Source organism: Colletotrichum orchidophilum (genome assembly GCF_001831195.1).
Source record: "Colletotrichum orchidophilum strain IMI 309357 chromosome Unknown Scaffold_77.1, whole genome shotgun sequence".
Lineage (NCBI taxonomy): Eukaryota > Fungi > Ascomycota > Sordariomycetes > Glomerellales > Glomerellaceae > Colletotrichum > Colletotrichum orchidophilum.
Window position 1 is genome coordinate 203,735 of NW_019173033.1, and position 12,173 is coordinate 215,907.

Genomic DNA, 12,173 nt, shown 5'->3' on the forward strand with positions numbered 1-12,173 from the left:
CACGGCTCTACGGCTTGATGCTTGAAGCTGCATCGCAAAGGATCATCTGACGAAACCGAATTACCACAACCGCACCCAAAAGACCGGCACCACAGCCGACGCTTCCCCCATATTCGTCTCATCCCTTCCGAGATCCCGCAAACGAGCAGATTGTTCCTCCCCTGAGATGCCATCCAATTCCAAGATCAATCACGGGGCTTGTCATCAATTTTCCCTTATCTGGATCCGAGCCACCGGGGTCGCTTGCGGTGGACACTGTACAGCGCCCCTGTCGCGAACCTCCACTTACGCCAGGGAGGGGCAGCATTCTGCGACAAGAGGCTGAGTTTGAAGCCTGTGCCAAAAATCCAATGGTGAAACAGGTTCACCTCAACTTCCATCCATTTGTCACTCAATCCAACCGGCGCAACCTCGTCTTCACTTGAAGCCGCAGGCATCCTCCTCGGATCCGGCCTGCGGACCTACCTATCATCCCAGCTCGGGTCGACGAGTTGAAACCAGTCAACTGTCACAGAGGCAAACGCCTTGCACTATCGTCGCTGAATGCTTATGCGCCCCAGCACGCTTGAACCGTCATCGCAAACTTGAGATGCAGAACCCGTGCCAATCCCGTTAGGTCGATTGCCATGCGTTCTGCTTCGGTATCCAATATCCTTCGACCTGTTGCTCGTCCAGCTGCTCCCGGGCCTTCGACAAGGGTGGTCATCGCACTTCACTTGTCAGACGTCACCTATCATCCCAATTGCTACGCTTTGCTGTCACGGCTAGACTTACAACCCGTCCTTAGTGTGACTTCAAATTCCCCACCACCAGGAGGGAAATGTGTTCCAGTTACGCCATTTTCTCGTAGCCAGCCAATGTTTGCCGAATACGCCTCAGGAAAACAGCTATTCCATGGTAATCAAACTTGGCCACCTCAGCCATCGCAGACACACTCTCTGCTGATGAAGGCCCGGCCAAGAACGTGCCACGACCGGCGTGATCAACATCATTCGCATGGTCGGAAGGCTTTTACCTACAATGTCTAATCTGTGAGTCGCCGCGTGGTAGCTGTCACGCTCTTGGCACTGTTACGACACATGAATCTAGAGAGAGCCTAGTTCTGTATCAATCTGTCGGCCAGGCATTCGAGGATGTTTACTTCGAGGACTGGATCACTAAATCAAATATACACAGATGGCCCCAGCAGTGCCAAGCTTTCACTGCGTCAAAACACGTTTTGCTCTGTGATAAACGAGGGTCTTTTACAGAAAGTCGTGTACAACGCAACATGCTTGGCGTTTCATCTCATCATCTCACAAGTCTTCCATGACAGGTTCGGCCGTTTTCGCTTGGTCTTGGTATGCCGCCGCGATGAGGTCCAGCCAAGCGGCCATTCTCACACCCGCGCGGGCGACCTGAAGTTCAATCACAGGTGCCGCTTTCTGGAAGTACTCGCCACTGAGCTCTTGGCCGACAATCGCTCGCGGCCCCTCTGGAAAAACTATACAATAGTCAGTTCCGACGTCGCCTTTCCGGTTTGTGGGGGCGCCGGTGGCATGGGAATCGACATACCGTGTGTGCACACGAAAGCATTTCCCTCTCTCGCCCATTCGAGGCCGGTTGCATTGACGTCGTTGAAGTCCAGACTCTTGAGCCACTCTCCCTTCTGCGCAGCAAACTTCCCAGTCTTGACCTCGTCAGCAAGCTCATCCGCCCATTTCTTAGCGTTGTCGTACGGTCTCCGACGAGAACCTCCAATCAACTTTTCGGCAATGGAGCTGTCCCAGACATGGTGCAGATTATAATCGGAGCCCTGCCACTTGACGTGGATGCCGTTGCCTCCACGAGCTACATCTTCGTTGTGAAGAGGCTGGTGGATGTCGCCGATGAAATGCACAACGAATCTCGCAGCCTGGTTGCGTTCCCACCCGCTCAGCTTGGGATCCAGAGACCGAGCAGTGTAGTTTGCGAGTGCAGTCACTACGCAGCCTTGATCTTTGCAGTCTCGCTCAAGGTCGACTCCGCAATAGGCGGGTGGACTGTCTTTGGCATCGATGAAGTGGAAGGGCCCAGTGAAGTGTCCCCAGCGCGTGTACCGGATTGTGTCGGCCCAGGTCGCGACGCCGGCCAGGTAGTGTTCGGTGTCGTTGCGCAGGAGGTCTTGGAAGAAGAATTCGGTCGTGTTGGCGACGAAGTGGCTGGCTAGGTACGCCGTCGCAATGTGACCCAGACCTAGTGAGTCAAGTCGGTCAGCGATGGAGCTCGAGGTCATTGTGAAGCCCCTGTGGGCTAGGGAGTCGATGACATACTCCCCCATGCTGCGACTCCGCGTAAAGATGCACCGAGCAGTGCTACGGTGCCCGAAAGCCTCATGTTGGCTTACGATTTGACAGGTGAGTGACACAGAGGTGCAACTTTAGTTTAAGATTCTGACACTACAAAATCCAGTCAGTCAAAGTGACTGAACGACGACAAGCAAGGCGGGGACAGGACGGACGCGAGGTTAAATGGGAGCTAGACGCATGGTTAGGTCACCGGTCTTGGGACGGGAGCGATGCACGCCAGCCCACGTCGACGTCAACACGGATGACTGGCGCTGAGCGGGCCGTTGGTGTAAGCCCCGGCAGACGCGAGTTGGCCGAGGAACGGGGCGCCGGGGTGCTCACCCATCCCCACCATCCCACACCCGCCTTTGCCGCCTTGCCGCCTCAGCCACGGAAGGCGAATTATGGCGGTGCACGGGGGAGCACGGGACCCACGTGAATGACCACTCAGGAGGGGAATGTTGATGATCGGCGGATGTCCAGTGACCACTGGAATGCGGAATCTTAGCCTGTGTGCCTATTTGATGGTGCACCTATCCATACCTACCTTATGATTGGAGACCACTTTTAGACTTTGGGTGACGGCTGTCGCTGCATGCATTCGGACATATTTCCTGGACCAAACGAGCGGTTCATCTCGATATCGCTGCAGATGCAAAAGGCACGCCGCGCGGAAGCATCTTGGGGCAATCACATAAGCCCAGCTTATCAGCTCCAGCCTCCGATACGTACTCAGCTCCAGCCTCGGACTTGCAAGTACTATGGCGGGATGACCAAAACAGGCCTCTTCATTGGCGCAACTCGCTCAGCTCGACCCTCCGATTACCTCTCTGCGGCGGTGAACCCGCTCTGCCCGCCAAATTCTGGTCAATATTTACTGGAGTCACCCATGCTCGACCCCCACTAATTGCCCTCTTTGTCATCCGCACCTCCGCCGCCAAGCCCGCTCTTGGTCCATTGGTTATGTCATGCAAGATCTCTTATCGGATGCGGTCAGCGATAAGAGATGCGATACGCAAAAAGACGAATGCTGCGCTCAGATTGGACGAGAGGTGGGCGCTATCAGCCCCCTACCCGTGCCGAACCACCAACAATGTCTTGCTGCGTGACTCTCCATCGCCAGACAAACCATCCCACTTGACCCATTCCAAGCCCACCTGACTGAGGAACGGCAAAAGAGCTTCCCAAAACCCCGTCACCGCGGCTCTTCTTCCCTCCTCTCCTCCCCTTCACGTTCCTTACATTGGTGAGTATTGTCGATTTGTACCGGCAGTTACCGAACACAATGGCTTCACTCGCAGTCACGGCCTTCGCCGCCTTATCGTCGACTCCCAAGGTCGAAGAGGTCCTGTCGGGAATCTTTGGCAGCATCAGCTTGACCGCGTGGATATGCCTCCTCGTACGTCTCTCCCCGCCTTCGCGTGATCACGCGACCTTGAATCACGGCTTTTTTCCCCCAGTAACTGACGTTTTGTTCTTATCTGCGCACAGCTTCCTCAACTCCTTACCAACTACAAGTCGCAAAGCGCTGATGGCTTGTCCATGGGCTTCCTGATTATCTGGTTGATTGGGGATGTGACAAACCTCATGGGTACGGAAATTTCCAGCTCTGCACTTTTTTTTCTGGCGCTTTGTCAATGTTCCATCTCACTTGCGCCTTGAATTTTCTTCCATACAGCTGCTTCTTTCTTGAAAGAAAAATGCGCCTTTCGTCATACCGCAAATTTCTCCAACTTCCAACCTCCAACACGCGGCACCAAAAAAAAAAAAAAAAGTTGGCGCGTGCTCTGAGAAGGACTATTCCCCCGCTAACAAGCTCCTATCATATAGGCGCCCTCTTCACCCACCTCGCCCCGACAGCCGTCGCCCTTGCAACCTACTTTTGCTTCGCCGACCTCGTTCTCATCTCCCAATGCGTCTACTACAATACCAAGAACGCGCGCCGCGCATCCTCCCGCCGCCGCAGCTCTGCGCCCGTGACAGCCACTGGCGCGAACCCGACTGAGGCGAGGGAAGACGAGCCCCTCCTGCCCGCCTCCGCCCAGCGTCGCCGTAGCTCCTCCGCCGCGGGCCTTCCCGGCTCGCACCGCCGTCAGGGCCTGCATGAGGAGAGCTCGCTGGACCCCTTGCGCAAGATGGTCACGGGCGAGGACGACACTCCCGACAGCAACCCGTGGCTTCATAACACCCTGAGCATCCTGGCGGTCTACCTCGTCGGCGCGGCGGGCTGGTTCCTCTCGTACAAGGCCGGCGCATGGGATACCCCCGGCGGCGACGACAGCGGCAGCAGCGGATCCCCCGCCGCGGCAGACGGCACGTGGGAGAAGATTGGTCTGGCGCTGGGCTACTTTAGCGCCGCGTGCTACCTCTGCGCGCGTATCCCGCAAATCATCAAGAACTACCGGGAGAAGTCATGCGAGGGGCTCGCGCTGCTGTTTTTCCTGCTGTCGCTGACGGGGAATCTGACGTACGGGGCTAGTCTTGTAGCGTTTAAGCAGGACCGGGCGTATCTTTTGAATGCGCTGCCGTGGTTGATGGGGTCGCTGGGCACAATGGTGGAGGATTTTGTGATTTTTGGGCAGTTCCATCTGTATGCGCCGCGCGGAGGGGAGGGGAAGAGGGATGATGAGGCGTAGATGGGGGTTAGATTCTCATCCCTCTCTTTGTCCATTTGGGGCGTGGGTTGAAGGTCCATGGTCGTAAGCATCTTTTCCCCGCTAGTGCTACGGAGAGGATTATGAGTTTGGGGAAGAGGGGCGGGGAGGCGGCATTGCATGTCGGCGGGTGGACTAGACCCAGCTGAGACGAAAGGTTTTAATTGTGGGTGACGTTGCATCTGGGAGAAATGCGGGCTGTATCATTACGGTTTCTTTTGGAGGGCATTTGTCTACGGCGTTCACAAGAGGTTCGCACGGTAACTGGTGATTTGCATGGTACTACCTCCCCGTTATCATCATGATTGGCATGCATATATAATGACAAGCTTTGCTCTTTCCATGGTTTTCAATCTGAAAGTCTTTGTCTGTACAGTACAGAAATCTCATACCTGGTGACTGGCGTGTAGAGAACGCGTTCGATTCTTCCCTCTCAACGTGCCCTCTATCCCCAGACATAAGAAAGGTTCCCCGAGCCAAAAATATCCTAAGCATGTTGACCAAGAGCATCCTCTAAGCCATGTACCAAAAAGCATGAACGTGACCCAGATCCGAACCAGGATGCTTTCCTCTCTTTTGAAAATAACGAATATTCGTACGTAAAAATAGTCAACATAACTACGGGTCTTCAAAAAGTGTTTATTATTAAGTTATAGCAGTATACTCAATCTTGCTGACCATCATCAGTGTAAAAATAAAAAAGAGGTGGGGATGAATGGTCATATGGATAGGCGGATGGATTGAGGCTCTGCTTGTGCTCGGAGATACAGGCGAGGAAAGACTGGTTTTGCCGTTTGCGGAATGGACCTTGGCTACGGCGGTCATCCTGGGAGGCGTTTGTTCGGTAAGTCCCCACCCCTGGATCCGGAACACCCCCTCATGCGGAACAGTAGACCAAAACGACCAAAAAAAACACGGTCAATCGGAAATCTCAACAATATCGCGATTATATTAGTCCATTATATAAAATTAATATTAAAAAGACTATAATTCGACCTTTTATTCTTTTACTGTTTTTATTATTTGAAAAGAGATCTTTTATACTTGTTTTTATAACTTACGAATAGCATCGATTTTAGTAAATCGTTTGTTCGGCCTAAGCGCTATATTTACTTTTATATACGGTTTATAGACCTTTACGGTCTCTTCTAATTAATAAATCCGTCTCTCGTAGTCAGTAATAAGGGTATTCTTCTTATTTAGACTTTTACCGAGCTTAGAAAATAGTATACAACCCCTTATTTTACCAATTTTAAGGTGGAATAGTATAGTAAAAATAGTCCTCTTTAGATCGCCCGAGCGCTTAGGGGTCGCCACCTTTTTTCTCACTATTTAATCCTAAGGAACTAGGGTTACCGGGGGCTCTCTCTCTATAGGTAATTACCTCTTCTATTTATTAAAAAGAAATTACCGGCTTAAAAGTATTTTATTAAAGTTAAATAGCTAAATACCGGTTATTTTTTACTTAGCGTATATATTTAGCACTGTTAAAACTTCTTAACGCGCTTTACCGTAGTAACGGAAGAAGTTTTTTTTATTAACGATCGAGAGGTTTATAAGCGCGTATAGAACCCTTATTTTTTTATAATATCTTAATTTTAATACGCTAAAAATAGATACGTTAAGAGGTTAGGTTATATAAAAAGAATAAAGCAATAAAAAGATTAAATATATCCTACGGATATAATACTCTTATATAAATACGTTAAAATAGTAATTACTATACTTATTTAATATTAAAAGGCGGTTAAAGCCCTTGTTAGCGCCTCTTAGCTTAATCTAAGGTTTAAAAACGTTAGTTAATTAAAAGATTATTATAATATTATTTATTTACCTATTTTCAGTTATGTTAAAAGACTAGCTCTCGTAAGCCGCGAGTTTATTAAGAAACTATTACTATTATACTCTTTTATTTTTAAATAGAACTAAGGGCCAAAATGCTACTCCTATTACTAATATATACTTAATTATCGTCGTCTATATATAAAAACTAAAATAGTATATATAGATCGAACCTTTCTTTTTATTAAAACTTAATATTAAATTATTAACCCCTTAACCCTCTATTATCCCAGTTTTATTTATATTTTATATATTTTATAACGAGATAGCTCTAACTATAGGGTCGGTATATAGATCGAAATACTTTAATAAAATCTTAATAATAACGGTTTTAACGTAAAGGCTTTTAATAAATCTACTTTTTAACATCTTAAGCTCTAGATTCTATTTAATAAAGTATTTTAATTAGTATTTACTAAGGGGTTAAAAATCGCCGCTTATAAAAACGATTTTAATAATAAAAAAGCGTAACTAAGTGTAGGTTAGAGCAAGGCCGAGGGAGCTCTACGCTAATACCCAGTTAACTAAATACCTCTTTTACTTTAATAATAATCGCTATAAATACTCCGTTAACGTCCTTTTAATCGAACCGCTATTCCAACGGCAATAAAAAGTCGTTATAAAAATCCCCCAAGCCCAAGATACTTATCGTATAGGCTAACCAGCCTGCATATCGCTAAGAGCTACGATAATATCCTGCTTAGTATATTTAGCTATTACGAATGCACTGGTATTTTTAAAAGAATTAAATTTTAATATTATGGTGGTTTAATTGATGGTGGTGGTGTTACGGTACTGGGATGTACGATGGAGAAATCCTGTTCCGAATGAGGGGGTGTTCCGGATCCAGGGGTGGGGACTTACCGCCCCACACGGTCCAGGAGGTGGGGGTGGGATTGTTGGTCGGATCGGATGTCTTTGGCACGGGAGTGGGGCCGGGAGGCGCCGGTGATGGCCGGATATTCCTTTGGTCATGGGAGGAAAAGGTAATGAAGTTCAAGGTTCAAGGTAGGTTTATGATAATTGAGACACTGAGTTGGGAAAGCACGACAGAGTCATCATTTTGGCGCGTATTCTAACTTGCGAATGGCACAGTACCTTGCGTCTGAACACGTTCGCTTACAGCATGCTCGCTGGGCTGCGCTCAGTGGAGTATATCCATAGGCCCCGGTCCGCAGCCTTCAATTACGTTCATGATTGTCTTCTCGGTGACTTTACAACCGCTCCTATCGGTGCTGATGACGACCTGCCTGCTGTTCTGGGTCTGAACTTGAAGGTCCATAGGGTCGACGGCTTGAGGGTGGTGGATGCTTCCATCTTCCCCAAGATTCTAGGTTCTATATCATTCTTAGTAAGCAATCCAAATAAGAACTCACAGTTGACTGTAGTTAACTGTAGAAATGCTTCAATGCTCGCTGTGAAACACGTTGGCAAGGTGTTTTTCTTCCAGCTGATTTGATGTACCTGAGACAAGAATCAGTCTGGAGGGAAGGAGGATCCAGCTACCTCGGGTTCCTTTCTAGACAACCACCTATACATCTGAGGCAGCGTTGAAGGCATTCTGAAACAATGGAGCTTTTCTCAAATATGCCCTTTGGATGTAGGTCTTGGTGTTGAGAGGTTGAAGACGGTGTGCTGCCTGGCCACGCATGCGGCTCTTTCAGACATACCTGGCTTAGCTAGAAACGCCTGTAACTTCCCAAAAGTGCCCGTCTACTGACCTTGAGCTGTATAAAAAGAGTGCTCGGGAATATTAAAAGATACCCATCTCCCCTTAACCTAAAGGGTTTGGTTTTCCCCCCACCGGCAACCACAGCAAGATCAGTCGACAGTTGACAGTTGACATTACCTTTACAAAGATGTTCCCCCGCTCAGGAGCTTCAGTTGAATCATTGAACGAGGAAAATCGCTGGTGCCTTCGATGCCTCGGTTTCTATACTGGCGTCTACCAATCTGAGAAGAAGCCGATTCAGAAGCCGACTATCAACTATTATTGTGAGAGAGGGCCTAGTACGTATTGCTCATTACCCCGTTCATCCACTATTCCTACTTACTTACGTTTTTCCTGTTCAGGTCTGAAATGCGGGAGATGTGCCGAATTCTCCAGGAGGACCCCAAACTTGGCCTGTCTCATGGTATGTTTCCACTCCTTAGTAGGTGCTCTGAGATGCTAATTCTCATCCAGATACCCAAGGAGCAATGGAGCCAAGCATTAGAGATTATCGACAAGACCAGGGAGATCTTGATAGCGGAGCAGACTGAAGGCGAGATTGTTGGCCGAGTACGTATAAAAATGCGGAGAGATAATTCCCCTCCCCAAACTTCCACTCACAGCTACACGCCAGGATCAACAAACCGTCAAAGAAATGTATCGAAATTTAGCGAAGGCGACCAGAACTTACCACAAGATACAGTCAAAAGGCGATCAGCAATCAGTGGTATCGGAAACCGAAACTTCAATGGCCTACAGCGTGTCGTCCGACGAAGAAGAGATTGGTGAGATCCATTGCGCACACAGCTTCGCAGTAGCAAGTGGTAACGGCCGTCCCCCCAACACCGCTGGCTCTTCAAAGATCTCGAAGGCCTTGGGTGATATCAGAAGACTCGAGGAGGAAAAGGCAGAGGCCTCTCGCCGCCTGGGAAGAGCAATCTGGACTGCGGGACGGGACCCGCAATCTATCGGACCTGCAGACGACTTGGTCCGGCTTGTGGTTGGCGAGCTGCATCGGCATCCAGACCATCGTCAAGGTGATGCGCGCAACGGTATTTCCAACGCTTTCAGAGAAGTTGAGTCCGCTAAAGAGGCACGGGAGGAGGCCTTCCGCCGCTTGGGAGACGTCGCCCTCGCCATCATGCCGGCCAGCTCCGGGCCTGAGGGCAGGGGCTCGTCGGGTTCAGGCCGAGCTTTCAATACGGGTCGTTGATTTCGCGAGATGCTAGGGATCAAGAGGCATGGTGGTTACATTGAGGGCGGCTAGACTGTGCGTTTCGGGACAATATCGATAGAATTACTCGAGGTTTCGGTGGTGAATGAGCTAGAGTTGTTTTTTTGGAGTAAGGGATGAGGATGGAATTGACTTTGGCTGTTCGTATCTTGATAAGTCACGGCCACATCCCTGTCATCAGCAAGCGTCTTGCTCAAGCAGACCCTTCGGACGCTTGGTGATTCGCATCTGTGTCATTTCTACCAACAGACGCATTAGTGCGGCCTGCTGCAAAGTTATGAAAGTGTGCTGAAACTGGGTGAAAGTGTAATCATATGTATTATATTGAAGGCGGTTCCTTTTCGCGCAAGAGTACTCCGCTGCCAAGAATGCTCTTTCCCGGAATGTTTGGTCCGTAGTTCAGCCACATCGCATGCAGGTGTCCACAGAGAAGTTGAGCTCCCGCCACAGCACTACGTCATACAGCCATCACCAACGCTGGCGAGGGAGCTAGCTCCACGTACCTTGGCTGCCGTAGCTTGCCTTCAGCAGGTACGCAGAAGTCAGATCACGATCCTCGGCGCCAAATAAATACGCCCGAGCTTTGCCTTGGCCAAGCCACATCGCAGGGGATCTCTCCCAGCTTCCCCCTCCTCCAACTTGTTCTGTGCACCAGCGCCAAATCACCTCGGAAACCTCCACTTCAACCTTCGCCGAACCCTCCACAAACAGCTATCCACAATGTCTGACGAACGAACTGTATCACAGGGCCAGGCCTCCAGCTCTGGCGGAAGAAACAGAGTGGTCAATTCAGTGCAGGCCAAGGCCCAGGAAGTCTTGTACGTGTTGCCCACCACCTCGCGTAATCGCGATTCAATCTAACCCACGTATTACAGGCAAGAGGACTACGATAAGGCGAGAGGTCTGGTCGCTGATGCTGCCAAGAGCAAGGCTTACCTGTACCCCATCAAGGGAATCATCTACTTCGCAACCCACCGAACGCTGTGGAAGCCCCTCCTGTCGCGCATCGGATCCTACCTGCTCCTGTCTGCTGGTGTCGTCACCGGCATGTTCGTCTTCACCTACGTGCCACAACTTGCCCTCCTCGTTTTCGTCAACGGTCCCCTGGCCGTGTTCACTACCGTCCTCTTGATCCTGAACGAGAGCTCGGCAATCATCAACTTCCTCTCAAGATCCTTCCTACTCCAAGACGCGATTCTGGACACCTTTGACGGCACTCTTCTTCTCAGAGATGAGGACGGTATTGTGAGGGAGGGCAGACAGCTCCGGCCCGGATCTGACCCCATGCAGAAGCTGGGCAAGGTTCTCAAGAGCCCCTTTGCGAAATACAGCCCCAAGGCTCTGATCAGATACCTCATCTACCTTCCCTTGAACTTTATTCCCGTTGTGGGGACCGTCATCTTCATCTCTCTTCAGGGCAAGCTTCTCCAATCGCTTTCGGGTAGGTCGAAGCTAATATCTCCATAGCTCGCGGCAGAGGCCAAGCCGTCCACGGCCGTGTATGTTCTCCCTTTCCAGATATGCCGATGCCATGCTGACTATCCGACCCAGTACTTTCAACTGAAGAACTGGTCGTCTTCCAGAAGAGCCGACTGGCTCAAGAGACACTCCGGACCTTACACTGCGTATGTTTGGGGTCCATCCGCGCATGCATACTACATAGATCACTGATTATTGTTACAGGTTCGGCTTAGTCGCGACCGCCCTTGAGATGATCCCCTTCGCCAGTGTGCTGTTCACATTCACCAACGCTGGTAATTTTGCAAAGATTGAGCTTTATCTAGGATAATGACTAACAGCTGTCTGTAGTTGGTGCTGCTCTATGGGCCGCCGATATCGAGGCCAAGAATACCTCTATGACCGACAGCACAGCTCCCACGCTTCGAGAGACGGCACAAAAGGCCGAGTAAACGACGGAAAACTGCATTGTGGAATCACGTCTCCATGTTTTACGCCGGGATCTGCTTGGCACCAGGAGTTACCGACCCCTCTTTTGGCCGGATACTGGTGCCACGGCATCTTGACAGCAGTGATGGATCTGGTGCGACCTTGGCCGAGGCTTTCAGCTGAATACCACGGATGCCTCTTGTCAGTGTTGTTTAGATGCGTGAGGCATAGCTGATAGAGCGTCCGTTCAGTGGCAATCGACGACGCAAAGCTTTTTGGGCCCCAAAAGAACATGAAATGAAGGAACTTGTAGCGTAATAATTAATTTACGAATTACCATTCTGCAAATTGTGGTACCTTTGGTGTACCATCCTTGAAGTCTTGCACTGATCTTGACCGTCGTCTCGACCATCGCGCCGTGTCTCAAGCTGGTGTACCGACTTTGGTATTATTCGGAGAATCCTAGTTGAGCAATCAAAGCAGTGCGGCAGATTAAGACGTTCACCACCACGCACTTAAGTACGATACCTTACATTGGC

The 12,173-nt window shown here is 50.0% G+C and overlaps 4 protein-coding genes across 4 annotated transcripts; 3 read left to right on the plus strand and 1 right to left on the minus strand.

Moving 5' to 3' along the window:
- Positions 1–1,295: 1,295 nt before the first annotated feature.
- On the minus strand, positions 1,296–2,355 carry CORC01_08869 (S1/P1 Nuclease; the record flags this gene model as incomplete). Its single annotated transcript, XM_022620499.1, has 3 exons — positions 1,296–1,483; positions 1,555–2,214; positions 2,292–2,355. The coding sequence occupies 3 exons, from the start codon at positions 2,353–2,355 to the stop codon at positions 1,296–1,298; spliced, it is 912 nt and encodes a 303-aa protein (XP_022473033.1).
- A 1,236-nt stretch (positions 2,356–3,591) lies between these two features.
- Positions 3,592–4,942, plus strand: CORC01_08870 (uncharacterized protein; the record flags this gene model as incomplete). Its single annotated transcript, XM_022620500.1, has 3 exons — positions 3,592–3,705; positions 3,798–3,897; positions 4,137–4,942. 3 exons carry the CDS (start codon positions 3,592–3,594, stop codon positions 4,940–4,942), a joined length of 1,020 nt encoding a protein of 339 aa, XP_022473034.1.
- Positions 4,943–8,661: 3,719 nt separating this feature from the next.
- CORC01_08871 (uncharacterized protein) lies at positions 8,662–9,726 on the plus strand (the record flags this gene model as incomplete). Its single annotated transcript, XM_022620501.1, has 4 exons — positions 8,662–8,812; positions 8,876–8,937; positions 8,988–9,083; positions 9,148–9,726. 4 exons carry the CDS (start codon positions 8,662–8,664, stop codon positions 9,724–9,726), a joined length of 888 nt encoding a protein of 295 aa, XP_022473035.1.
- Positions 9,727–10,467: 741 nt separating this feature from the next.
- CORC01_08872 (uncharacterized protein) lies at positions 10,468–11,657 on the plus strand (the record flags this gene model as incomplete). Its single annotated transcript, XM_022620502.1, has 6 exons — positions 10,468–10,565; positions 10,623–11,188; positions 11,215–11,246; positions 11,299–11,372; positions 11,431–11,501; positions 11,557–11,657. The coding sequence occupies 6 exons, from the start codon at positions 10,468–10,470 to the stop codon at positions 11,655–11,657; spliced, it is 942 nt and encodes a 313-aa protein (XP_022473036.1).
- Between the last annotated feature and the right edge of the window lie 516 nt (positions 11,658–12,173).